The 26549-nt window shown below is 34.4% G+C and overlaps 1 protein-coding gene and 1 pseudogene across 1 annotated transcript; both read left to right on the top strand.

Annotated features, from left to right (window-relative positions):
* The first annotated feature begins 11101 nt into the window (after nucleotides 1-11101).
* Nucleotides 11102-11937, top strand: LOC126717107 (uncharacterized). Its single transcript, XM_050418421.1, has 2 exons — nucleotides 11102-11472; nucleotides 11821-11937. Exons 1-2 carry the CDS (start codon nucleotides 11255-11257, stop codon nucleotides 11912-11914), a joined length of 312 nt encoding a protein of 103 aa, XP_050274378.1. The 5' UTR covers nucleotides 11102-11254; the 3' UTR covers nucleotides 11915-11937.
* A 1352-nt stretch (nucleotides 11938-13289) lies between these two features.
* LOC126716776 (LRR receptor-like serine/threonine-protein kinase IOS1) lies at nucleotides 13290-17663 on the top strand (annotated as a pseudogene).
* Nucleotides 17664-26549: the final 8886 nt, after the last annotated feature.

Here is a 26549-nt window from a genome sequence, read left to right as displayed (position 1 = left end):
ACAACTTTGTTCTCAAAGCCTGAAACCTGCTTGAGTGAATTCAATCGCGTGAAGTTTATTGCTTTTAATGCTCTTGAGAGATCCAGGGCCAAGAGAACCGACTCTATTGTATTGGAGACACTCAATGGAGGAGACTCATCTGAGCTTTCTGACATACTTGATGAAGATTCTGATTTGAAGTCAGATGTTGAGTCATCATGTTGTCTTCAAGAGGATGTTGTTTATGATTCATGGGAGAATGAGCAAAGCATTAATGAATTAGTATGTAAAGAGGGAGCCAGAAAGAGGCTACAGTTACTGGCAAGAATGGTTGGAGTTGATGACAATACAGAACCTGAGGTGGTTCTAGCTGAAGTTGTGAGGGTTCTGAAGGATTTAGAGAGATTAAATGGATTTCAACTACTCAAATGATGATTTGGGTTTTGTTCTTCTTCCCTGGTATAGCTTTATTTGCACTCTACATGAATTGTTTTAGTTTACAAATCATGATTTAATTGAAAACTTTGATATCTCTTACAGACACTAGAATGTCTTGAAGATATAGTATTTATTTGGTTCTCTCTCTCTCTTTCTTTTTTTTTTCTTCTTCCCTTTTTCTGAATAATTGTCCTCCTATGCTCTCCCCACTTCACCATATATTGTCACGCCTTTTGAGTTTGCATTAGGAAAAAAAAATTATATACTTATTCTTAAGAGCATAATAGTAGAATGAAAGAATAATTTGATCAAAATCCAAAAAACACACATGATTTAAAATATAATGGTGAATGATTAATACTCTAATATATATATATATATATATATCTCATTTGATAGTTGTAATAGGAGGAGTGATTTGAATTTGGAGACACTAGAAAGTGCGAATAGAACCTTTGTTTTTCTCAAACATATAATTACCTTATTATATGCTGTGGATCCATGTGTTCTCATATTAAAGTTACCAAATGTCAAGCATTCTGCATTCTTACGGTTGATCTTAATCCTAATTTGCACAAAAGACCCTTTTTGTATTAGTTTCTTTGAAGATGTCATGGATATAGACATATTCTAGCATCAAAGGACCACAAAATTTTAATTCTATCAAAGTAATAACATAATGCAATAATTTTGGAAAAAAAGAAATTGTAATTTTGCCTCAATTATTTTTCTACAAATTATTTATGTTAAAAGAAACCATAATAAATATGAGTGACTACTGCACACCCTTAGTGTGATGGTAAGTGCTTGTGGGGTGTTAAGAGGTAAGGGGTGGGATTCAAGTTTCTAGGAGATAATTTCACATACATATATACTTAGATTAGGATATAGTAAAATTTTTATCTTGTAAAAAAAAAAAAAAAAAAAAAAAAAAGAAAGAAAGAAGAAGAAGGAATACTGTGACTCTGTTTGTTTCACTGGAAAACATTATGTAAAGATAGTTTTCCACATTTTTCAGTGTTTGGTAGTACAAAAAAAACTTGATCAATGGAAAATTATCTTTGGTCAACAGAAAACTTTAATAAAAATAAGGCTTATTTTCTATAGTTTGTTTTCCAAAATTTTTTTTTGGAAAACAATCTCTCTCTTACGCGTTGCATCTCCTATAAATATTATCTTCGTCTATAGCCGTGGGAAACATAATTTTTTGGCGCATTCTCTCTCTCATGATAAGTTGTCTCACTTTTTCTCTCTTCCCTTTACTTTTTCTCTCCTCACACCCTCACTGTCACTAACTCTGGTCTCTCCTCTTCCCATAGATCTCTCTCTCTGTCTCTGTTCTCTCTTTTCTCCATGTTTCTCTTCCCCTCTGTAGCGCAATTCTCTGATTATATATTTTTTTTCCTTCATTGATTGGTCAATAGCTCCGACTTGCAAAGGAGAACAAATATGCAGTGGTAATTATTTCATTTCTCTCCACCAAAATCCCAATTATTTGCTTTGAATTTCATGCTCGATTTTCTTTTTTCTCTAAGAAATTTTCGGTTTGATGGATTCCAAGCAAAAGTTACTTCTTTTTCGTACATAAAGTGCAAAAAAATAAAAAATAAAATAAAAAGAAGAAGAAGAAAGAAAGAAAGAGTAAAGTAAAAGATGAAAATTTTAAACATAGTACCTATGTTACTCTAAATTGCTTTTACATGGGACAATCTTTACCGTAGACTAATAATATTGTTATATAATGAATGATAATTGTTTAGGAGAATTGCATTTGTTGGCAAATACTTTTTTTGTTGGCAGATACTATGCAGTGATGATATATTATACAGTACATTATGTAAATACATAATTTAGAATAATATTGAAGACTTGTGGTTGACCAAAGTAGACAATTAGTATACCAACAAAAAGAGTAGACAATTAAAAGTTATTGTTATTTATACTTATTGAAAATGTATTCCCCTGTCAAATATATATATATATATATATAGACAAATGGTTGATATATGTGTGTGTGTACATACGTTACTGTCTATATATATGAGTAAGATGAGTGGTAGAGATCATGAAAATTTGACAAATAATTTATTTTGATTGTATCTATTGTCAAAATTTTAGTATGAAAATCAAATTCATTCTTGGTTTTTTATTTATAATGATTACATTAGTTAGTTTACATAATATACATGTTTTAAATTATAAAAGAAATATTTTTTTAAAAATTGCATACCAAACACTAGAAAACATTCTCAAGCTCATTTTCAAGGTCGTTACCAAACACTGGAAAATGAGACAGTTTTCTAGAAAATGCTCTTTAGAAAATGAGCAATTTTCCAGAAAATGTTAATGCTGAAACAAACATAGCGACAATAAAGAAATAGAATATGATAAACATTATGTCCTTACCATTCCATTTATTATTACATATCTCTCAAATATATATAAACTGAAAATAAATAAATAAAAAATGAGACAACACGTTAGTATTTAGTGTGGTAACAGTGCATTTCATCTGCCACATAAACTTATGAACCAAAAGTGCATTTACACATTTTTTATTTAATTGTTTTCCTTTTTTCACACACAAAACCACCGTTTACTCTCTTTTTTTCACACTCAGATGTTTGTTTGGGTTCTAGAAAATACATTGGAAAAGTATTTTTATTGTTTGGTCATGCGTGTAAAAGCATTTTTCTAGAAAATATTTTTCTGTGTTTGGCTCCCCAGTGTAAAACATTTTACAGGAAAAATGTCAAAAAAATATACCTATAATACAATTGAGCATCTCAAAATACCTATACACATCATATATGCACATCCATTAATCCCAATCACAAAAAATATTAACATATACACATCCAAGTTTTACATAACAATTACAGAGGTACCCACATACAAAAATTAGAGATCAACACAACTTTCATGATCATTCACCCAAGTTTAGATGTGCCATTTTATTGAGCTCATCATCAAGTAGGACTTGGGATGCCACTACGTTTAGCATTCTCGCATTCAACTCTGCAATCTTTATTGCATGGTTCCACTACTCAATTGCGATATCTAATTGATATTTCAATAAATTGTATTTAACATCTTTTGTACAGTAGGAGCTCTCTTTAGTTGAAGGAGTACTGGAACTTGAGCTGGAATAAGTAGAATATGTACTGGATGAAGAACCTTGTTGCATATTCCCACCATTAATCTGCCAAAACTTCATAAAGCAATTTCTACATCCATTTTATGCTTAAACGCCTTGTGATTTGCTCCAGAATATTGATAAACTTGGGCACAGGCTTCTTCCTATATGTTGTACACACGAAGCACACGACCAACAAAAACAACGTATGTCTTACCCTTTAGGTGGTCCATAGGATAAATAGTTTAAAAACCAAAATTGGCCTTATGACATACATATTTAGCATAGGAAATTATTTGACATACCATTCAATCAAATGTGTAAGCAAGAAGATGATATTTTCCAAAAAACATCTTGTGATACAAGACAGTGTAGACCCATTCAACATCATCTCAGCAAAGTCTCCACAATAATTGTTGTTAAACCATCCAAATTCACATAAATATTGTAACAAGCCCAAATCAAGAACAATGCTAAATTCAAATTACCAAAATATTCACAAGTTGCCATATACCTTCATAAATACTTAGAGCATTACCATCAGGTGTGTCAAATGCCAAATATTTGGCATTTGACACACCAAACATCAATATTCAAGTTTCATGAGATGTTCCAAATCTCAAAATTTTTTATTATTTGTTTATTCACCGTTTCTCTCTCATATATTCATTCAAACTCTCTCTCTCTTTTCTCTCATCTAGAATTTCTTCTCTATGCCCGCCATTTCTTCTCTCTTGCCGAAGCCGCCGATCTTGCCGCTGATCTCACCAAAGCTACCGAGATCACCGCCAATCTCACCGCAGCTGCTGATTGACCACTCCCTTTTCACTCTCATTCTTTTCCTCTCTCATCCTCAAGCCGCTTGAAGCCGATCTTGCCTAAAGCCACCTCAAGCCACTGAAGCTGATCTCGCTTGAAGCCGCCTCGCTTGGAGCTGCCAATCTTGCTTGGAGCTGTCTTGCCTAGAGCCACCGACGTCTCCTCTCTCCACCTCGCCGATCTCTCTCTCTCTCTCTCTCTTTCTCTTGGTGCTTGTGGCAATGTTTATAATAGTGGTTGGTTGATTTTGGTTGGTGGTGGTGGGTTTGTAACAATGGTGGGATATGGTGGTGGGTTTGTATCAGCGGTGGGTTGTGGTGGGGGTGGCAATGAGTTGGTGGGAGTGACGGTAGGAATAAATTTATATGGTTGGTTTTTTTAATGTTATTTTAATATTTGTATATATTATTTTAATTTATAGAATTGAAAAATAAAAGATGTGATAAACGGTAAATTGTAAAATGATGTGTTAAAATTGATAAAGTAGGTTTTGATCCGGTAAAATAGCATTTGGCATAGCACACCTAATAGAAATACTCTTATTGCAGATAACATTATGCACATATATTATATATACAAATAAATATATAAATAACGATAAATAAAATAAATAAATAAATAAATATATATATATATATAGAGAGAGAGAGAGAGAGAGAGAGAGAGAGAGAGAGAGAGAGGGGGTATACCTTCGGGTTTCAGTGGTGGGTTTGAGGTCACAGCGTCTAGAGAGGAAACAATCATGGGCTGGGATGTTGAAATCAGGGTAGGTTTAACTAGGTGCATCGGGTACATGCAGTGCTTAATCTGGGCATGCTAATCCGAGATGGGTTTGAGTAAGATGGGGGAGCTGAGGTTGGCCTGGGAGAGAAGAAAAGCCAAGGAAGAAAAGACAAAAGAGAGGAAGAAAAGGAAATAAAGTACTTACCAGCGTGTGGAGGGGAATGAGGTGGCGCGATCTGACTGGATTCAAGTTTGGGTGGTGGGAGATTGTGACTTTTCCAAGCTGCTCTTTCTCTCTTTTTAGGTTTTTAGTCCTTAAAATTGGGTTTGAAGGTAAATGGAATGTGTAAATGATTTTACAAGTGAAGGGCAAAATTTTACAGTTAAAGGAAATGGTTTTCAGTTTGACCGAGTTTTACATGTGCACCCAAACACACATCAAGGTGTAAAATATTTTCTCAATTTCATTCTCACTTGAAACAAACACAGCCAATGCAAACTAAATACTGACAATGTACGCTGTTTATTTCAATGTAAAATATTTTTAGGAAAATATTTTTTAATTTTATAGTGTTTGTTTTACAGTAAAATATTTAGTTAAAAGTAAAATATTTTCGATAAAAAAAAAAAATCAACCTAAGCAAATTTATGTAAAATATTTTACGTTTAAAATTTTGGGAAAAATTTTACATTTGCTCAATCCTTCCCGCCTCGATCCTCATCACTCCTGCACTTTCGCGCTAAAACTCTCCCTCTCGTATATCTCTCCAAAAAAATCCAGCCACCCTCTCAGATTTCTCTCCAAAAATCCCAGCCACCTCCAGTCCCCTCTCCTGCCAATCTCCGGCTCCAAGGTCCAAGGCACCACCGGCTAGCTCCAGCTTCCGCTGGCGCTGCCCATCGCCAGCAAAACCAAGTACTTTTTTGCCCTTTTAGATTAGATTTCTTCTTTTCTTTTCGTTTTTCTTCATCTCTAACCCTTCTCTGGTTTTTCTTAGGTTCGATCTGTTGTTTTTTTTTTTTTTTTAATTATTATTATTATTATTATTATTATTATTATTATTATTATATATTTGTGTTTGTCGTATGGTTTTGTTTCATTTTGGCTTTTGTGCTCGCTTCTTGTTACTGGGTTATTGGTTTTTAGTTAATACTATGTGCGTGCCTGTTTGAATTTTTCAATCTAAAAATGGATTGGTGATCAGTGGGGATAGAGTACAACTGATTTAGGCAAATGTCTTTTTTTTTTTTTTTTGAAGCATTTATAATAGAAACATTTGCTTCCATTTATTCTTTGAGTTTGTACGTTTTGTTAGCAACTAGATGTGTGTTATATAATTGGTTTTGCATTGTTCTGGGTACGGTTGTTAAACTGGATGATTGCTTGATTTTGGGTTACCATAAGATATAAAGCTAGTGGCTTTTGTAACAATTATGAGATTTTGGGTTTTGCTATATGATTGGTCACAAGAGTAGGTTATAATTGATTTGTTCTAAATGGCATAAACTTCTCTCAACTGTGGTTTTATGTTCATTTCTTGGTAAATATATGTAAGGTGAAGGATTCATTGGTTAAGGGTAATGTGGTTGTGACATTTTAAAGGATACAAGGCCATTACAAAAATTATATGGAATGTTTCATACTTGATTCTGATATATTTTTTTCTTTGTGTGTGTGTGTGTGTGTGTCTACTTCTTTTTGCATATTTGCTTTATGTGCTAGACCCTTGTTTTAGTCATTGATATGGTTATTAAAATATGTAGCTGCAGCAATGGTGCGAGTGAGTGTTTTGAATGATGCTCTTAAGAGCATGTACATATTTGATTTCGTATGGTTTTTCATATGGGTTTTTCAGTGCTGATTTGGTTTTGTGAGTTTTTTTTTTTTTTTTGATGATTTTGACATTGGTTGTTTGATATGAGTTAGGGTTTATGATTTTCAAATCTGGGTTTTTTTTTGGGGGTTTATTTATGTGTGGCATTATGATAATTTGTGTTGAACTTATTGTATACTAGTTTATGATATATGTTTGAGATCCAAGATTCCTTGTTAGAATTTGAAGTAGCAGATCTGATATGAATTCAATGTTTGATTCCCTTTGAGGCCATGTTAGCACTTTGTTCCTTGGATTAAAGGCTGTTGTTTATATTTTATACCAACCAAAGCATTAGCTAAAATAATCCAAAATAGGTCATAACAATTAGGTGGGTTTGAGTTAATCCATTGTTTATATTTTATACAACCATAATTAGTGGTTAATTAGTTACTCCTTAGTTTAGGGCTACTTGACAATAAAGTAGCAAGGTCAGTCAGAGTATTTTTATACCCCAACTTGCTGAGTTATGAAGTTGAGAGAGTATTCTGATATATGTGTTTTAAGCTATACCAATCCGTCTTCTCTCATTTTACCAAAGCAGTAGGAATAAACATTGTTCCAGAGGCTACATGTATTCAAATTATGCCAGAGTGATGATTTTGCTAAGTTCATCACGCAGAATAGCAGCTGAACTCTGCCACTTCCGCCTTTAATCTGCGAAAATTGGGGTTTGGGTTTGATATAGAAAGGGCTAGAGACAATTACAGTTTGCTAGTGGAAATTATCCGGAATAAAATTAAGAGTTTAATTGACTTATAATTTATTCATAGATCTGATTTAATATAATCTTTAGATTGATGAGAGAGAGAAAGATTAAAGGGGCAAGTCAGAGTAATAGAGAGATGGTAAGGAAATCATATGATACCCTAAGCTGTCAATTCTCAATAATCTATCTACCACATAGAGTCAGCTACCTTGGAGGTTTATTGGACCAAATAGTCTTATTGAATTGAGTAGGGTCCAAAAGACTAGTTTTGGGGTACAATTGTGCATAATTCTTCTCTGACCAGCCCATTGCTACAGCATTAGTTGAGCTGAACTACTCATTTTTTATAAGTATAGAATTTATCTAGCCAACTCCAATTTCTTATTGTTATGGGTCCGTTTGGATAAACGGTTTAAAAAAATGCGTTTTCAAAAATAGCGTTTTTAAAATAAGTGTTTTGAAAACACAATTTTCAAAATCACAATAAAACGTTTGGCAAACTTTGTGAATAGTATTAGTCTAAAATTGTTGTTTCGGTCCAAATTACCAAAAAGGGCTTAGCGTTTGGTTTGTCTCCTATTTAGTTTGTCTACTAAATCATCATCCAAATTTCAATATATAAAAAAATATAATTAAATACAACCAATTACATGATGTATTGTTGTATATTTTTATTAGGTACAATAATAGTTTGTTAGGTTCATTTAACAAATAAAAGATGAAAAAGAAAAGTCATAAAAGAGTTTATAACCCATGCCTTTACCTGACCACCTAGGGACTCTAAATTTTGAGGCTTCTAGTTTCAACCATACACGTGGTGGAGGTAGAATGGGTAATTGAAAAATGTTGCTTGGTAAAATCAAAAAGTCACTCTCTGTGCTTCATTAAAATGACGGAAGAACCGAAGAAATAAAGAAAGAAGAACTGGAAGAAAAAAGGTAGAAGAGTTAGGATGCTGGAGATTTAAAGGAGATGAGCTAAGAAAAGTGTGAAGACTACTTATTTAGCAAGTGCCTACCCAGATGCATCTGCCAGCGAAAGCTAGTGTTGTCTGCAACTATATGGTGGTGCAAATTAGGTAAGTTGCTAAAATTACATTAAGCTTGAAGTTTTTTTTTTGGGGGGGGGGGGGGGGGTGTCATGGCCCCCTCAGCCTCAACGTGGCTCCGTCACTGGACAGAGAGCAAGCTTGAGGGTGACCAGTGAGGTTATTTGCCAGCTGGTGTTTTTGTCATTTAGCAAAAACTTGAGGGTGTTTTAGGTATTCAAACTTTAAAATGTATAGAGTGATTTGCGTTTTCAATGAAGTTTTTCAAAAAGCTATCTCCAACCTCAGTTTCAAAACGTAATATTTGACGTTTTAAATAACACAATTTCTAGTAAAATCGTTATACCAAACACACACGTATTGACGATTTTAAGAAAAACGCGCGTTTAGGATTTCATAACAGCCTATCCAAACGGGCTCTATACCACTCAAATAAAAAATGTGGCTGGAATTATGATGATGCAAGGATCCAACAGTTAATGGTCATTTTGTGGTCATTGTTTTGATTGTATGATACAACCTGGATGTTAGCCTGAAACTTACACATTTTTGCCCAGCCCATTGCTACAGCATCAGTTGAGCTGAACTATTCATTTTTTATAAGTATAGAATTTATCCAGCCAACTCCAATTTCTTATTGTTATACCACTCAAATAAAAAATGTGGCTGGAATTATGATGATGCAAGGATCCAACAGTTAATGGTCATTTTGTGGTCGTTGTTTTGATTGTATGATACAACCTGGATGCTAGCATGAAACTTACACATTTTTGCCTAAATCAATGAATATATATATATATATATATATATATATATATATATATATATATATATATATATATATATATTCATTGAAAGGTTAATTAGTGTTATGCTTAATATAATAGTGTGCTTGTCTCCTTGTTTTGATCAATTGCTTATTGCACAAAATTTTGTGCACTAGCTAATTACACGTTTTCTCTACACAGCTTTCTATAACAAAAGAAGTTTACAAGATGCCTTACAAGGTTCAGCTAAAGCTCAAAGAAGTGGTACTAGAGCATCCACAGCAGATGTGGCAAAAATTATGCCATTTTACAACATCAAAGACCTACTTTATTATTTTACCACACCATTTTACAACATCCCATTTATCAGATGTTTTATCATACAATTCTATACATTAAAATAATATTTCCTACATAATAAAATAATATTTCCTACGCATTAAACACAATCTACAGCCACTGCAAACAACCAACAGCCACCACTACACAGCCACCTATTCCTCCACAACCCAAAACACAATTCAAAACAAACCCACCACAGCCGTTAATCTCTGCCATTACTGAAAAATTTTAAGGTTTTGGATGTTTTTCTTGCTCTGTTTTGGTTTGGAGGCAGAGAGAGATCTTTGATTGATCAACACCCAGCCACAACCACGGCCCCACGCCGCCACTGCACCACCACGACCCAAACAATCAACAACACAAACCCATTACAAAATCACCCCAAACAACCACGGCCCCACGCCGGACCCATTTACAAATCACTCCAACAATCAACGACACCAACCCAGGCACGATCGCCGCCTTGGCCCTGTCGGTCCACCCGATCGTGTTGAAAGCGAGCGCGATGAACTGGGCGAAGAAAAAAGCGAGAGCGATGAGCCACGGGATCGGAAGGCGGAGAACGCGGCGGCGAAAGTCAGCGTCTTGGTGAGCACGAAGGCGCCGAGGTCGAGCAGGGCGACGGCGTCGAGAGAAACAGGGAGTTCGACAGAGAGACAGAGTGAGGTTTGAGAGAAGAGGATTGGGGGTTTGAGGGAGAAGAGAGGGAACCGGAGAGTGAGAGAGAAGAGAAAAGAAAAAAAATGAAGTGAGAGGAGAGAGAAAACGAATATAAAACAATAAAAATTTTTACCACATTAGTCCGTACCGTTGCAAATTTGCAACGGTACTGTAGCTATGTGGTATAAATTTTGAGATTTAGCACATCTCATAAAGCATCATTTTTGTGCTTGGTGTGGTAAATGTGCCAAATATTTGGCATTTGGCACATTTACCACACCTGCTGTGGGTGCTCTAAGTAGATTAATCTTTTTAACCATTAGTGATGTCTCTGTACAATTTATCATAGTATCCCTTAAATGATCATAATCAATGTTATTCATTATTTTGAACTTGTATAAGTAGATTCAACCTTAGCCATTGGTGGTGATGTCTCAGTACAATTTTAAATTTTTACCGGTTTTTTTTATTTCCATTTTACATTGTGCCAAACACTGGAAAATATTTTACACAACATTTTCATATACACTGCCAAACACTGTAAAATGAAAATATTTTCCTGCAAATATTTTACATGTAAAATATTTTACCTTTGCAAATATTTTACATCAAAACAAATAGAGCGATAAATTTACACATGTAACAGCTATGTATTGATACACAACTTTCCGTGACTAATTTCAACAACTAATCCAATATTTACATGTGGATACAAGTGAGTGAACCAGTGCTGATTATGTGTTGGATTTAAGTAGAACGATGTCGTTTCTTGTCCCCAGAAATAGCAAGAATGGTTTTCTGTTTCTTCATCATAAAAACCAGAACATGAGGCTCTCTTCTTCTTCTTCACAATTGTGGGGATGTTTCTTTCTCACAGTCAGTTCAGTTTTCTTTGTGGGATTTCTCTTCACCGCCTTTATTTCTAAGCTCCTCCCTCCATTTGATCATGCTCTGTTATCCTCCATTCAAAACGACTGGTAATTCCCTCATGGCTCTTTAGACCCAGATGGGTTTTTTACTTGTTTTCTTCTTCTTCTTCTTCTTCTTCTTCTTCTTCTTTTTTTTTTTTTTTTTTTTTTTCTTCGATTTGAACAAGTTTGCAAATACCCAAGTTTCAATTTTTATAAGCCAAAGCAAAAAAGGCTGTCAATTTTTATAAGCCAAAGCTTATTAGGTGTCACTAGTTTTTGTGATTTTCTTGAATTTGAATTGACTTATATTAAAAGGCTGTCAAATATTGGAACTTTTTTAGCATTTTGTTCTGCATTGAACTCTAAAATTCATTATGTTGCACAAACTTCATATGGGAATTTTCTTTTGGACAGGTATTACTGCTTCTTAGTGCCCTTGACTTTTCCTGTCCTTGTGGTAGCTATATATTTCCATTGGCTCAACATGAAATTGTTCAAGCACGCATGACTTTAAGAAAGTACATAGCAGCTGAGGCCTTAGCAATTTGAAGGTCATAGATATGCAAGTTCTACAACCTTCCCTAGTGTCTTTACCCTTGTAGCATTTAACCCATTATTTTTGCCAAACACATGCATGACTACTGTCACATAACCTTAGTTGCTTGCACTGTTATGTTCAGGGTGAAATTCCCACAACTGGGGGATTTTGTCTTTGCAAGAAGGGTTGGAGGATATGAAAAGGTATTTTGGTAGTAAGATTTCTAAGTTCAGAGTTTTGCATGTGCACTTACTGTCATATACATCTCAACATTGTGATTCAGAGAAGTGTTAATCATTTTCTTTTTATCAAGTTTAGACATTCACTTGCTGCTCCTATGCTGGAAATCTTTTACCACAATGGCCTATGTGTGTTGGTCTACAGGTGATTCTACTATTCTAGAGATTTGGCCAATTCTCTGTCTTTGGAGTATGTCAGAATATGCCCAATTATGTGGTTGATCTATTGGCTTGTTGAGCAGAAAATTGAGTAGTGCAAGGGGCTAGTTGCTTGGAGAGCTAATATGTCCTTTTGTTCGATGTTGAGCTTCTAGTTAAAGAGGAAAGTTGAGCATTTGAAGGCTAGAAGTTTTTGGAAAAGATCAAAATGGGATGCCCTTCTGTTTAATATGTCTGATTTTTCTTTTTTTCTTTTAAGGGGTTCCTTTGTATAGTTCCCTTGTATTTAGATGGACCCATACAAAGGTACCCCTTAAAATAAAAAAAGAAAAACCAGACATATTAAACAGAAGGGCATCCCATTTTGAACTTTTCCAAAGACTTCTAGCCTTCAAATGCTCAGCTTTCCTCTTTAACTAGAAGCTCCACATTGAACAAAAGGACATATTAGCTCTCCAAGCAACTAGCCCCTTGCATTACTCAATTTTCTGCTCAACAAGTCATCACATAACTGGGCATATTTTGACATACTCCAAAGAGAGAGAATTGGCCAAATCTCTAGAATAGTCGAATCACCTGTAGACCAACACACATAGGCCATTGTGATAAAAGATTTCCAGGGTAGGAGCAACAAGTGAATGTCTGAACTTGATAAAAAGAAAATGATTAACACTTCTCTGAACCACACTGTTGGGATGTATAAGACTGTAAGTGCGCAAAACTCTGACCTTAGAAATCTTACTACCATAATACCTTTTCATATCCTCCAACCCTTCTTGCAATGACAAAATCCCCCAGTTGTGGGAATTTCACCCTGAACATAACAGTGCAAGCAACTAAGGTAATGTGACAGTAGTAATGCATGTGTTTGGCAAAAATAATGGGTTAAATGCTAAAAGGGTAAAGATACCAGGGAAGGTTGTAGAATTTGTAGGTCTCCATGAACTTCAAATTGCCAAGGCCTCAACTACTATGTACTTTTTAGAGGCAATGAATGGACAAACATTATCTCAGCATTAGAATTAAGGCCTTTGGGAAATGATATTTACGTGACTCAATCTGGATCATTGGCACTCTTGGCCCGATGGGATACTGGTGCAACAACCAATCAAACAATTAGGTAAGTTGATTTGTACAGACCTATTTCTTTGCCAGAAATCTTGTAAAGTTGTGCTGTAGAAAAAGCCATTTTGTTTTTCTAAAAAGATGGTAACCTGCATAATTGTTATATTCTAGATTCACTTGTATAGGTTTCACGTACCTGTTAGAGGAATATTACATACATAAAATACTTTTTCTCTGTTTGTTCAAAGCATATTTTTCATCCAGGTACAAAGACGATGTTTATGACCGCATCTGGTGACCAATTTCCTACTATCAATGGACAGAATTAAATACCAACCGTGACATCAAACAATTCAATGACTGCCAAATGCCATCTTCAGTTATGACCACTGCTGCAACACCAATAATTGCTAACTCTTCCTTGGACATCTCTGTTACGGCTGACAATGATACCACCCAGTGTTATTTTTACATGCACTTTGCTGAGGTTGAAAAGCTCCAAGCCAATCAGTCCAGAGTAATTAACATCTCTCTAAATGGGAATCAACGGTATGGACCTTTTTCTCCTGAATATCTGTCCACAACCACTATTTACAGCAAATTTCTCAACTGGAGACCAACATATTTCAATCTATAAAACTGAAAGTTCTACTCTTCCACCAATCCTCAATGCCTTTGAGGTTTACAAGGTAATTGAACTCCGACAGTCTGAAACAGGCCAAGAAGAAGGTATGTTCTTTCTGACGCATAGTTTTTAGTGTCAGTGTTGTCCAAATTATGTTATGCAAGATTTTGATTATACTACCTTATACTTCTTATATGCACGTGAAACTAGTGACCGCCATCTTGGACATCAAGTCATTGTATGCTATAACAAAAAATTGGCAAGGAGATCCATGTGCCCCTAAGGAATACTTGTGGGAAGGTCTAAACTGTAGCTATAATGATTCTAATACCCCTAGAATCATCTCATTGTAAGAATTTTCTTCTCATAATTTTGTTGTGTTCTAATTTAAACCATACTATCGTGTATTAAATAATTAAACATGCAATCAGGAACCTATCCTCAAGTGGATTGACTGGAGAGATAGCGCCTTACATATCAAATCTCACTATGATAAAAATTTTGTGAATATATATCTCAATCTCTTGTAAATGATCCACATGATGGGGAGACTCAAAATCTGACCACAATTTTTATTTATTTCTTTCTTTTTATCACAATTGATGATATTGTAAATGAATTCTCTTTCTTTTCAGAGACCTATCAAACAATAACTTAACTGGACCAATTCCAGATTTTTTATCTCAATTGCCATTCTTAACAGTCTTGTAAGTTAATTAAATTTATGCCTAACATTGTAATTTTTTTTAATCTATTCAGAATCATTAATCATATTTTCTTTACCTTTGCAGAAATTTAGAAAGAAACAACCTCACAGGTTCAGTTTCTGTTGAACTCATCCAACGATCAAACAATGGTTCACTATTATTAAGGTATGCATTTTGTAGGTAAAAAATCATGAATTCCCTAGTATAATTATCTCTTTTTCTTCTTCTTATTTTTTTCACACAATAATTTTTTTTTTTAATATCTTCACAGGAGGTAAATCATTAGAAGCGATTAAGATCCTCTAGAGTTCTTAGGATAACTCTACCATTGAATTTTGAAGATCCTATCCATTCATTCTTAGGGTAAATCATTATGAGTGATTAGATTTTACCATGTCATCAATATTTAAAAAAATGTTGACCTTCATCATTGTGGTATTCATTTAAATTATTGATGATGCAACACAATTCAATCTACTTATTCCAAAATGAATGGGTAAGATTTTTTGAACTCTTTGGTGGAGCTACCCTATGAACTCTACAGGATCATAATCCCATTAAAAGTTACAATGCAACTTTTGTGCAATAGATTATATTGTTGTACTTAATAAGTTGTAGTCTTTTTTTTTTTTTGCCATGAACTCTTATTGATGCAATGGTGCTAGTGTTGGTGAAAATCCAAATTTATGTGCATCACTTTCATGCGAAAAGAAGAAGAACAATATTATTATTCCGGTGGTGGCATCTGCAGTTGGTGGGTTGTTCATCCTCTTATTAGTTGCAGCAGCTATCATTTTGATCATCAAAAGGAGAAAACAACAAGGTGAGAGTACAACCATAATACTTTTGATTAAAATGGTATAAGTTGATTATACAACATCCAAATTGATAAAAACAAAGAAACTATTCCCCAAAGATTACGTGCTTATTAAAACCAGGATTATCTTAGGGCTTGTGACAAATAGTTTTGAAGTTAACAATAGAAGTGAACAATTGGAGTAAAAAAAACACTAGTTTATATATGCTGATATCCTGAGGATTACCAACAACTTTGAGAGGGTACTTGGTAAAGGTGGATTTGGAATAGTTTATCATGGCTACCTTGATGGCACCCAAGTCCCTGTTAAGATGCTCTCTCCATCATCAGTTCAAGGATATAAAGAATTTCATACAGAGGTATGTGGTCGCAACACATACAAAACTTTTAAACTATTCATATGTATTTAGCTAACATGCGACTTCAAATTACAGGCTAATCTTCTTATGAGAGTACATCATAGAAACTTGACTGCTTTTGTTGGCTATTGCGATGATGGAACCAACCTTGGGCTCATCTATAAATACATGGTAAACGGAGATTTAGCATCACAACTTTCAGGTGGGGCATGATTGAAAATATGTAGTTTGCAAAAAATTCACACTTTTAGATTATCAGATTTGATTCTTAAAGCGTAAACATTTCTTTTGCCAAAAACTTCATTATAACAGTACATGATCATGCTTCCTTTATTTGATGAGAAACACAATTTCCTTCACAAGAAAGAGTTAATTACTATCTTTTGGATTTGATGCTATAGATGTAGATCAAAATCCATATATCTTGAGCTGGGAAGTTAGACTTCGTATAGCGTTGGAAGCTGCACAAGGTCAACAAGTTTATTTGGCTCATTCTTTTCTTCTTTGTTACTTTTTCAGCCTCACTTAATTTACTTTAGCTATAAACCATGTATGGATTTCCAATGTAGGATTGGAGTATCTGCATAATGGTTGTAAGCCACCTATAATCCATAGAGATGTGAAGTCCACAAACATCTTGTTGAATGAAAACTACCAAGCTAAAATAGCGGATTTTGGCTTATCCAAAATTTTTGCTACTGATGATGCCAACGCCACTCATTTGTCAACTAGAGTTGTTGGCACCCCTGGGTACCTTGATCCTGAGTGAGTATTCCATCCTCAGAATTCTATCTTTTATTAAATCAGTTATACCTATGATGCAAGAATTGTAGTCAAATCTAAAATGAAAATGGATACAAATTTGGTATAGTAATTAACCACCACAAAATGTAATGTGAATCAATTTTTTTTTAAGATGAAGTGTAGGGTGTTCCAATTAAAAAAAGCAAAGCAAAAAAAATATTTCAATGGAAATGTTCATCAACTTTGTCTAAGATATTGTTGCAATATGTCTGAATTTTATTATTTGACTTGCAGGTATTATACAACAAATTGGTTAACTGAGAAAAGTGATGTTTATAGCTTTGGGATTGTTTTCTTGGAGATAGTCACTAGTTGACCTACGATATTAAAACCCCCTGAGAATGCTCACATATGTTGGTGGATGAGTTCCATCCTTGCAAAAGCTGATATCAAAAGAATTGTAGACCCGAGATTGCAGGCAAATTTCAACATTAACTCTGCTTGGAAAGTTGTTGATCTAGCAATGGCTTGTGTTTCTGAAACTGCCACAACAAGGCCTACAATGAGTCAGGTAGTGATGGACCTGAAGCAGTGCTTGGAAGTAGAAATTGCTAGAACCATTGGGAACAATGAGACTAAATCAAAAGATTCAATCCCAGCGTTCGGTTTGAATTTCACCACTGGTCTTAGGCCCACAGCAAGGTGATACTTTGTCCAGAAAAGTAATAAAATGGGCATGTTGGATGTTGAATTTTACTGCCTTCTGTGCCTTTTTTTTTAATTGAAAAAAAAAAAAAAAATACTCACACCCAATTGGTTTTGAACCTATGACCTCATCCTCCACATAGCACTTGTTGGGAGGAAGTGCCAGATGAGCTAAAGCTTGTTGACTTTTGCGTTTGTTTTCTCTTGGCCAATTATGTACTTCAATAACTCACGTAAGGCCCATGACTTGAGGGTGTGTTTGATATCTAAGCTCTGATGGCTGATGCCTAATTGTCTTATTGCACAATATGTTGTCACTATGATCTATTTGACATGACCATTAGTAAATCTTTTTCAAAAGATGAATAATGCATATAGTTCCAAAGAAAGGAGGGTGGAAGCATATTATGACATGGAAAACAGAAGCATGAAAAGAAAACATCAACATGAATAAAGAGAATGGGTGTAGAACCGAAAATGGGGTAAGAATACCTCAAAAGCTTTTCCAAGAGGCCGCTTAGAGTTGTGTAGAGCAGAAACCAAATAGGCAGTAGTTCGTGTAAAATTCTTGACAAATATTATAACACAGATTCTATAAACACATTCTGGCAGAGATTCAAGTGTTTCTGTACCACTCTTAAAAAAAAAAAGCATTTCTGCACCAATTGCTGCAATTACAAACTATACTGAAGTCAAACTGCTTCCTTCAAAATGCTAGCAATAATTATGCCTGTGAATTGGTAAATCCAGCGTGTCAAAAGCAGTCAAATTTGATGGTGAGTTTCCTATACCAAGTGCATTTGGTTTAATTGAGGGTTTTTTTTTTTTTGGCCTTAGACTTCCCTCAGCCTAAGGCAACTTGTATACCATTCTCTTTTATTCCTTTACGTGTACATCTAAGGATATCGCACAAAATAAGGTGGCTTGGTTTTTTTGTTTTTGAGAATAAGATGGCTTGGTTTTAATGTTGAATATTGGGTGCCTCCGGATATTGGATGATTGAATGAATACATATACTGAAAATATAAGAGTTGTTGCACTAAAGTTTATTAGAGTTTTCTTAGATACTGTGATAACAATTAAGGATTGCATTTTTTATTAAAATTATTTTTAGTTTTCTTTACTTCTTGAAGAATATAATTCGGAGTTGCTACATTTTTTAATCACAAATATACCTAAAAAATTTTATGATTGAAAAATATAAAAGATCAATGTTCATTTATACAAGTAAAGACTATTTTAATGTCCATGATTGATAGGGATTTGGACCCATAGTACCAATGTCGACTGTTGGTTTGGGCCAAAGCAATTAACATATAATACAGCCTACAACTAGTTAATTCCGAATTGCCATCATAGTTGCAAATCATGGTCAACCACATCTAGTGAATTGTTCTCCACCAATTGCAAATCACGGTTCGTTATTAGCCAATCACAAATCATGGCCGACCATTGTCGCAAATTGCCTCCCCCATTTCAATTTTGGAGAATTTATCATTCTCTGCCATAGCAACCGAGTTGATTGGTGGGAGACAGAGAGTGGGAATTTTGAGAGAGAGAGAGAGGAATAAATTAATAATTTGTGGTGGTTTGTTCACCAATAGTTTTTTGAGATACTGTTCATTTATAAATTTATTGGACGAATTGTTGATATTGATGCGATTTTAGGTGAGTCTGGCTATATATATTTGTTGAAAGTTTCAGGCTAGAGGCATGGTGAGTCTAAAAAGAGTTTCAGGCATCTAGCCTAAAGGCATCTAAAATTTAGGCTAGTTTCAACATGAAAATTTTTTAGGTGAGTCTGGCTATATATATTTGTTGATACGGGATCTATAATCTGTTGAGAGTGTGGGACTGCACTAAATCAGCATGAAAAATTTTTGGAGGCCTGTAAGCTCAGCTAAAACTGACATGATAGTATAATACATTGATACCAATAAAAAGGCATCTAAAATTTAGGGTTTGGTTAGAGGAGTGGAAAAGTGGGAGAATAAAAAATTGTGAGAAGATAGAAAAGTGGGAGGATAGAAAATAATTTAATTTTCCTACTTTTTTTTTTTTTTTGGTTAGGAGTGAAAAAGTGGAAGGGTGAATAACGTGAATTTATATAAATTTACTCATATACTATTGTTAAAAAATGATGCTTAATTGAAACAAAAAAGTGACAAACAACCATAAAAAATACGATCACCCAAATTTATTTAAAAAATAAAAATCATGTATAGGAAAAAAAAATGGAATGAGACATTGGACAAAAGAAAGACTTAACAACTTATTAAAATTGGAATTAAAAAAAAAAAAAAAAAAAAAAAAAACCTATTGAAGAAGCCCGTTGCACATGGGCATTTTTGTCCTTCATCTATGAGATTTTCCCCACCAAGTTCTCTCCAATTTGGAGAGAACTTTTTGGTGGGTTCAGTGGATCCCACCATCATTTTCCCTTCTCTCCCTCTAAACCAAATACCCTCTCAAAAGTTTTCCCTCCTTATTTTGTCTCCAAAGTTTTCTATTCACCCATTTCACCTCCAAACAAACACATTGACTAGTTTTTTTGTTTAAGTTTTTGTTTTGTTTTGCTTTGTTTTTTATTTTATTATTATTATTATTTTTTTACTTTGGGTAGGTGAAGGCACCAAAAAATTGGACCCAGAAAATAAACCAACCAGGACCATTGACACAATTTAAGCTAATTACCGCCTGGTCAATTTAATGATTTTTTTTTAGAAAAGGGCAATTAGCTAGACATAGTGTCCATTTGGGATCTGTTTATTTTATTGAAACTAAAATAATGAGACTCATGAGTAGTACAGCGAGACTCATAAATAGTATCAAAAGGTGCAGTGAAACCTATGAATAGTAGTAAAAATAAGCTGAATAGTAAAATAAATTCGCAAATATAATCCATGCCAAATGCACACATAGTAATCTTAAAAAAAAAAAAAAAATGAAGCTGGAACTTTTTGACCAACTCTTTGCTTATTTTCCTAAAAAAATAATTTATTTTTAGTTATGTTTCTTTAGAGATGAAAACTATAATACTACATCTATGTAGAAGAGGAGCAATTTTTTTTTTTTTTTTTTGTTAAAACGTTCGGTTTGTTTCGCTGTAATGTAAAATTTTTTAAGTATTCGATGAGACATAAAATTTTTCAAGCGCAAATTACCAAAATCAGTGGCTTAGCCACTAGTGTTAGTGGTCTAACAACAGGAGTCAACAGTTTGGACGTGAGAGCCAGTGGTCCAGCAACTGAATCACTGACACTAGTTGCTGGATCACCAGCATTGGCAATCAAATCGACAACCCAGCCACCAAATTAAGGGAAAGCCAATGTGGTTTTTTTTTTTTTTTTTTTTTTTTTTTTGGTAATAATTGTTTTCCAAGTTTTTAAAAGTAGAACATTTTACTATTTTTTTTAGAGAGTTTCAACCTATGACGTCTGCTCTTAATGATTGCTATTTATCACCATACCAAGATTCTCAATTGATTTTTTGTGTAGACAGAGATTAAACCCTAGATATTTTTTTCGACGACAAGAAGATTTTATGGTAAACCGAAAACAGTTTCAAGTTTGACCAAATTTTACAATGAACAAACATGGTAAAATGCTAAAATTATTATCCATAAAATATTTTACAACGAAATAAACAAAGTATAAATATATCACATTTGTTTAATGAAAGCTATATATTATTATAGTTAATATAACATATAGAGACTTTACTTGACCCAAAAGCTTAAATCAATCTATAAGTTTGGATTCAATCATATTATATTAATCACTCACGCTTTTTATTAATATCACACCTAGATTTCAACACTTAACTATCACACCACATGCATATGAATACTTCACTGGAAATAAGTGATGAACTGAAACATCACTTATTAGAATAAATAACCCACCACTAATAGATCACCTTTTATTAAATTAACTTTCGGTTTTCTTCTAAATCAACTCTATTTTATTTATGTTTCTTGTTTCCTACAAATTATTTGATTTGGATATCAATATTTATGTGGATAATAATTCCTAATATATTTTGTGAATTAAGTTTTAGTAATTATTTGTCAAATGATTTTTGGGTTAAGTGACATATTCTAGTGTTTTCAATAATGATGTTTTTAGGGTTCACACTTCACAATTCACATTCCTTCCCTCACTTAAGATATATTTAAAAAATAAGGATTTTGTTAACGAATGCCATAAGAGTATTCGTTTAGGAAATATTTTTAAAAACTATTTATAGAAAATGAAAAAAATTTAATTTTTTTATTATAGTTTTTTATATTTTCCATAAAAATGGTATCAATTTAAAAATAATAATTCATTAACAAATGTCCCATTAATAGTTTTTTAATTACTCAATGTTTCTAAACTTATTAATTGGACCTTGCTACCCGTGGTGGCAACCAATTCTAAGCTCGATTAATCGTTTCCAATGTTAATATTATACTACTATCAATTAATTATTTAAGGAATATAGTAATTGTGGTGGAAAAGGTCTTAGGTCCATTCTAGAGTTGGGTCAAAGAGATGAGGAGGCCCATTCTAAAGACCACGCTCAACTTGAGGATGAGCGAGATATGAAAAGGTCCAACGATCAGACCCATGACCCTAGCCGAAGAAACGAGGGAGCCCAAAGATGAACATACGACCGAGCACCTAAATGGTGTTAGGCATAAGTTACTAAGTGATCCTCCCAATGTCAGAAGGCAGGGTCCCAATTATGATAACTAATTTGATAGGCAAGAACAGTGCTATAGACCTAAAGGGCCACTTTAACTCTCGAGTCAGTGGGTCCCATACACGTGTAGAAGATTCTGTCATTGTGAGAGTTCCACCAACAAGAGAGTATAAAAGGGGAAGGAGGTTATGGTGTTGGAGGTTGGAAAAATTGGGGTGAGAAACACCAAAGAAAAATGAGCACACAATCCTTGGAAACTAAGGTCATGTTTGGAACTCAAAAGGGGTAAGCTCAGCCAGTGAGTTGGGTCCTCGGATAGAGACTCGTGGCTTAAGTGTGGACCCATAAGAAGGACCGGTCCATCATAGCAGTTGATTATTCTTGATATCTCCCATTGTGGGCCAAGAATATCATCAGATAATAAATTAATTGAATGCCAAAGGGGTCATAACTCACAAGAGCATCCGCATTGGTGAATGTAAATATTTAGAAATTTGGCAACTCAAACACCTACTTTATTTTATTATTTCACTTTACAATACACCCAACACTTCATTTAAATATTGTTTTTTACTCTCTTTCTCTCTTCTCTCTCTTCCTCTCTGTCTCTTTTGCTTCTCTGTTTATTTCTCAACTCTGAAGTCTGAACCAAGATCATAGCATTCTCATCAAGTGTGTCAAATGCCAAAAATTTGGCATTTGACACACCAAACACCCCTATTCAAGCCTCATCAGCTGTTCTAAATGTTTCAAAAATTTGAAACATGCTACAGTACCGTCTCAAATATGAGACAGTATGGACAGCAATGCCAAAATTTTCTTTTATTTGTTTATTCATCGGGTTTTCTCTCTCATATATTCACTCCGACTTTCTCTCTCTCTTTTATCTCTGCATCTAAGTTCTTCTCTCTTGTCAATCTCGCTGAAGCTGCCAATCTTGTTGAAGCCGTCGATCTCGCCGGAGCCATAGTCGTCCTCCACAGCTCCCTCTTCACTCTCATTCTTTTCCTCTCTCATCCTCAAGCCGCCTGAAGCCGATCTTACCTAAAGCCACCTCAAGCCGCTGAAACCGATCTCGCCTGAAGCTGCCTGAAGCAGATCTCGCCGTTGACGTCTCCCACCTGAAGTCGATCTCACCGCCTAAGCTGTGGGTTTGTTTGATTTGGGATGGGTTTTGAGGTTTATGAATGTGGTGGGTTGTGGGTTAGTTGTGGCAGTGGTACTGTGGTTGTGGCGGCAATTTGGTGGTTGTGATGGAGATTATTGGGTAGTTGTGGTGGTTATTTTTTGGGTTGTTGTGGATTTTTTTTTTTTTTTTTTTAAGGTGCCGTTGGTGGATGTGGGTTTGTGCCGGTGGTGGCTGTTGGTGTTGTTGCAGCAGTGGTTGTTGGTGGCCATTGTTGCGGCAGTGGTGGAGGAGTTGTTGTTGTTGTTGTTGGAGGAGTTTAATATATTATTTTAATGTGGTGTAAATATTATTTTAATGTATAGAAGGGAAGAATAAAACATCTGATAAATGGGATATTGTAAAATGATGTGCTAAAATGATAAAGTAGGTTTTTGGTGTGTCAAAATGGCATTTTTTATGAGAGAGCTGATGAGAATGCTCTCAACCATTCAGCCACCACCAAAACCATAGCAAATCCATAGCCACCACCAAAGTCACCACCACAACCCCCACATCACAACCAAGCCATGTGCCACCAACAACTAAACAACTCAGAAAAAACCCATTACTGCCAAATACCCACTACCCACAACAAAGAAAAGCAAATACAAAGTCGAAAAAAATGGGCTGCATTTGGAGAACCACGGACAAAGAGACCCCAGACAGAGAGAGATCCTTGGATAGAAATACAAACAAAATCAGCGGTGGCATGGCCTTCTTTTGGTGGAGGTGTGCTTGGGTCCTCTTTCGGCATGCTTGAGATGGATAGAGGGCGAGAGAGGGCAAAGAGGCAGGATGGTGAAGAGAGCAGAATGTGTGATGAAGGAAATATGGGTTTTGGTGGAGAGTAATAAAAATAAGAGAATTAAGCTGGTGGCACAACTGGTGAAGGGGTGATGGTGGGTCTATGTGGGGACATCCTTCTACCAACTACAACTCGCTACATGGATGAATTGTGGTACAAGTTGTGCCACAAGTTGTAACACTAGCATTGCTCAAAAAAAAAAAAAAAGTGAATGTAATAAAACTGGATTATAATATTATGGGTTTTCAAAATAATATTACTTTTTAGGGATAATTACACTTTGCCCAGCTGTGGTTTGCCTCTAATTCTATGTGCCCACCTGTGATTCTCACCGTTACTCAGCCGTAACCCATCTCTCCCATTTCTGTTACTCTAACACAGAAAAGGTAAAAAACAGAACCCCACACGAATCAAAACTCACTCTCTCCCAAAACTCACTCACTCCCATCCAACCCAACGAAGATCCACAACAAAATCCACATAGATCGGAGATGCAAGCACATGGGACGTAAGTATTGACAAATCAAGATCCTCATAAGCAAGGTACCCATTGAGATATACATTGAAGTACAGCAAGTTAAGTGCACGACTAACAATATCACATAAATGCAATCGAACCAAGTATTGAGCACCACCTGAACCCACTGGAAAATTCCAAGTGATGTTTAACCCTGAATCCAAATTTGTGTTTTCCTTATTCATTTCTTGGGCAGTCATATACACAGCATCAGGCCCAATCTCTTGACTTGCACCTCCAGGTTTTTTGTTTTGAAATTTAAATTTCAAACCCTCTAATTTTGATGAGAAAAATCACTCCAAATGCGTCTAAATTGTGTATGAAGGTTAATCATTTGAATTTATTTTTTCTTTATTTCTCGTGGGTATTTTTTTTGGCTTAAATTAGAAGTCAATTTGAAATTTAGAATTCTGGATCTTATTTTATTTCTGGGTCAGTTTCTTACTTATTGGTTATTTTTGGCTTAAATTAAAAACCACTTCAAATGGTTTGTAAATTGTGCAGGAGGATTAATAACCTGAAGTTTCTTTTTTTTTTTTTTTTTTTTTTTGTGGGTATTTGCTTAAATTAGAAAATCAATTTGAAATTTAGAAATTTGGATGTTTTTTCATTTCTGGGTCTGATTCTCACTTGCTGGTTATTGGGTTTTTTTTTTCTTGGATTTAATTTGGTTTTGTTGCTTCAGATTTACTAAGTTGTTTGAAGGAGCACTTGACACGTACTAGCATTGCATTGCATTGTGTAGGATCTTCGTTGGGTTGGATGGGAGTGAGTGAGTTTTGGGAGAGAGTGAGTTTTGATCCGTGTGGAGTTCTGTTTTTTACCTTTTCTGTGTTAGAGTAACGGAAATTGGAGAGGTGGGTTACGGCTGGGTAACGGTGAGAATCACAGGTGGGCAAAGTGTCAAAATTTAAACCACGGGTGGACACATAGAATTAGAGGCAAACCACAGGTGGACAAAGTGTAATTATCTCTACTTTTTATTAATAACTATGAGCTACAGTAATCTGTCGTAGATGGCAAATGACTGTAGTTCAGTTGGTACATTTTTTACCTATAGCTATGTCAATGTAGCACCAACACTCAAGCAACTTTGTTTGGGTACACATGATGAAAAAATTCTTTGCATGTAAGTATTAAGTTTTCAGCATGCTCTTTCTCAAAAAAAAAAATAATAATAATTCAGCATGCAGCTTAAAAATTAAAGTCATCAAGAAAAAAAAATTATTTAAAATTCATGCATATAATTAATCATATTTATGCATAACTGAATTTAAAAAATGGAATTTTGATTGTAGGCTAGAAGTTCTTCATTTTTTTAATTCAAACTTTGATTATATATATTCGTAACTTCAAGTTTTGATTTGATTATGATGTTTTTGGTAATTTAGTCTCTTTTATGATTTTTTTTTTTTTTTTGTTTTTTGTTTTTGTCATTCCTTTTTATTTATTGAGCTTTTGTGTATTATTTTGTATGTAACTAGGTAAAATATCATTGGGACATTAGATCCTAGGAGACTGATCTTCAAATCGGGCAGAATGTATGTCTAACGTCTTCCATATTATAGCTTAGACTCCAAATGTAGGTTTATGGATGTAGGCTTCTGTATTAATTGTATTATTTTTAGGTTCTAGCTTGGTACCAAATATATGCTACATTTGTTTTGAAATTTATGCATTATTTTGTAACAATAAAATTTTAAGGTCTTCTTAATTTCTTTGGTCTTGGATTAAATTAAGTGGGGACTCCATTTTGAATCTCTTAAGCTAGAAGGGAGTATATGGATAGTTGATCCTACATATTTAGACAAGATATTAGGGGATGGTATTTAATCTCAATTACTTTGTCTTGCTATTCACATATATAAGTGTACCATTTCAACAACATCCACGTAAGAACTGATATAACAAGTTTGTAACAATGATCTTAATTTGTGATATATTTTGAGAATTTTAAAGACATATTCTATATAACAATAAGTATTTATCAGTTAAAGGTGATAAAAAAA

This window comes from Quercus robur, chromosome 1, assembly GCF_932294415.1.
Source record: "Quercus robur chromosome 1, dhQueRobu3.1, whole genome shotgun sequence".
Classification (NCBI taxonomy): Eukaryota; Viridiplantae; Streptophyta; class Magnoliopsida; order Fagales; family Fagaceae; genus Quercus; species Quercus robur.
The sequence above is the reverse complement of the archived record's forward strand: the minus strand, read 5'-3'. Positions and strand labels throughout refer to the sequence as shown.

Excerpts from the sequence above, each read along its gene's own strand:
- LOC126717107 (XM_050418421.1), top strand. The coding sequence starts at position 11,255 with ATGTCGTTTCTTGTCCCCAGAAATAGCAAGAATGGTTTTCTGTTTCTT. Across the intron at positions 11,473-11,820 it reads TCCTCCATTCAAAACGACTG|GTATTACTGCTTCTTAGTGC; the intron begins GTAATTCCCTCA and ends TCTTTTGGACAG.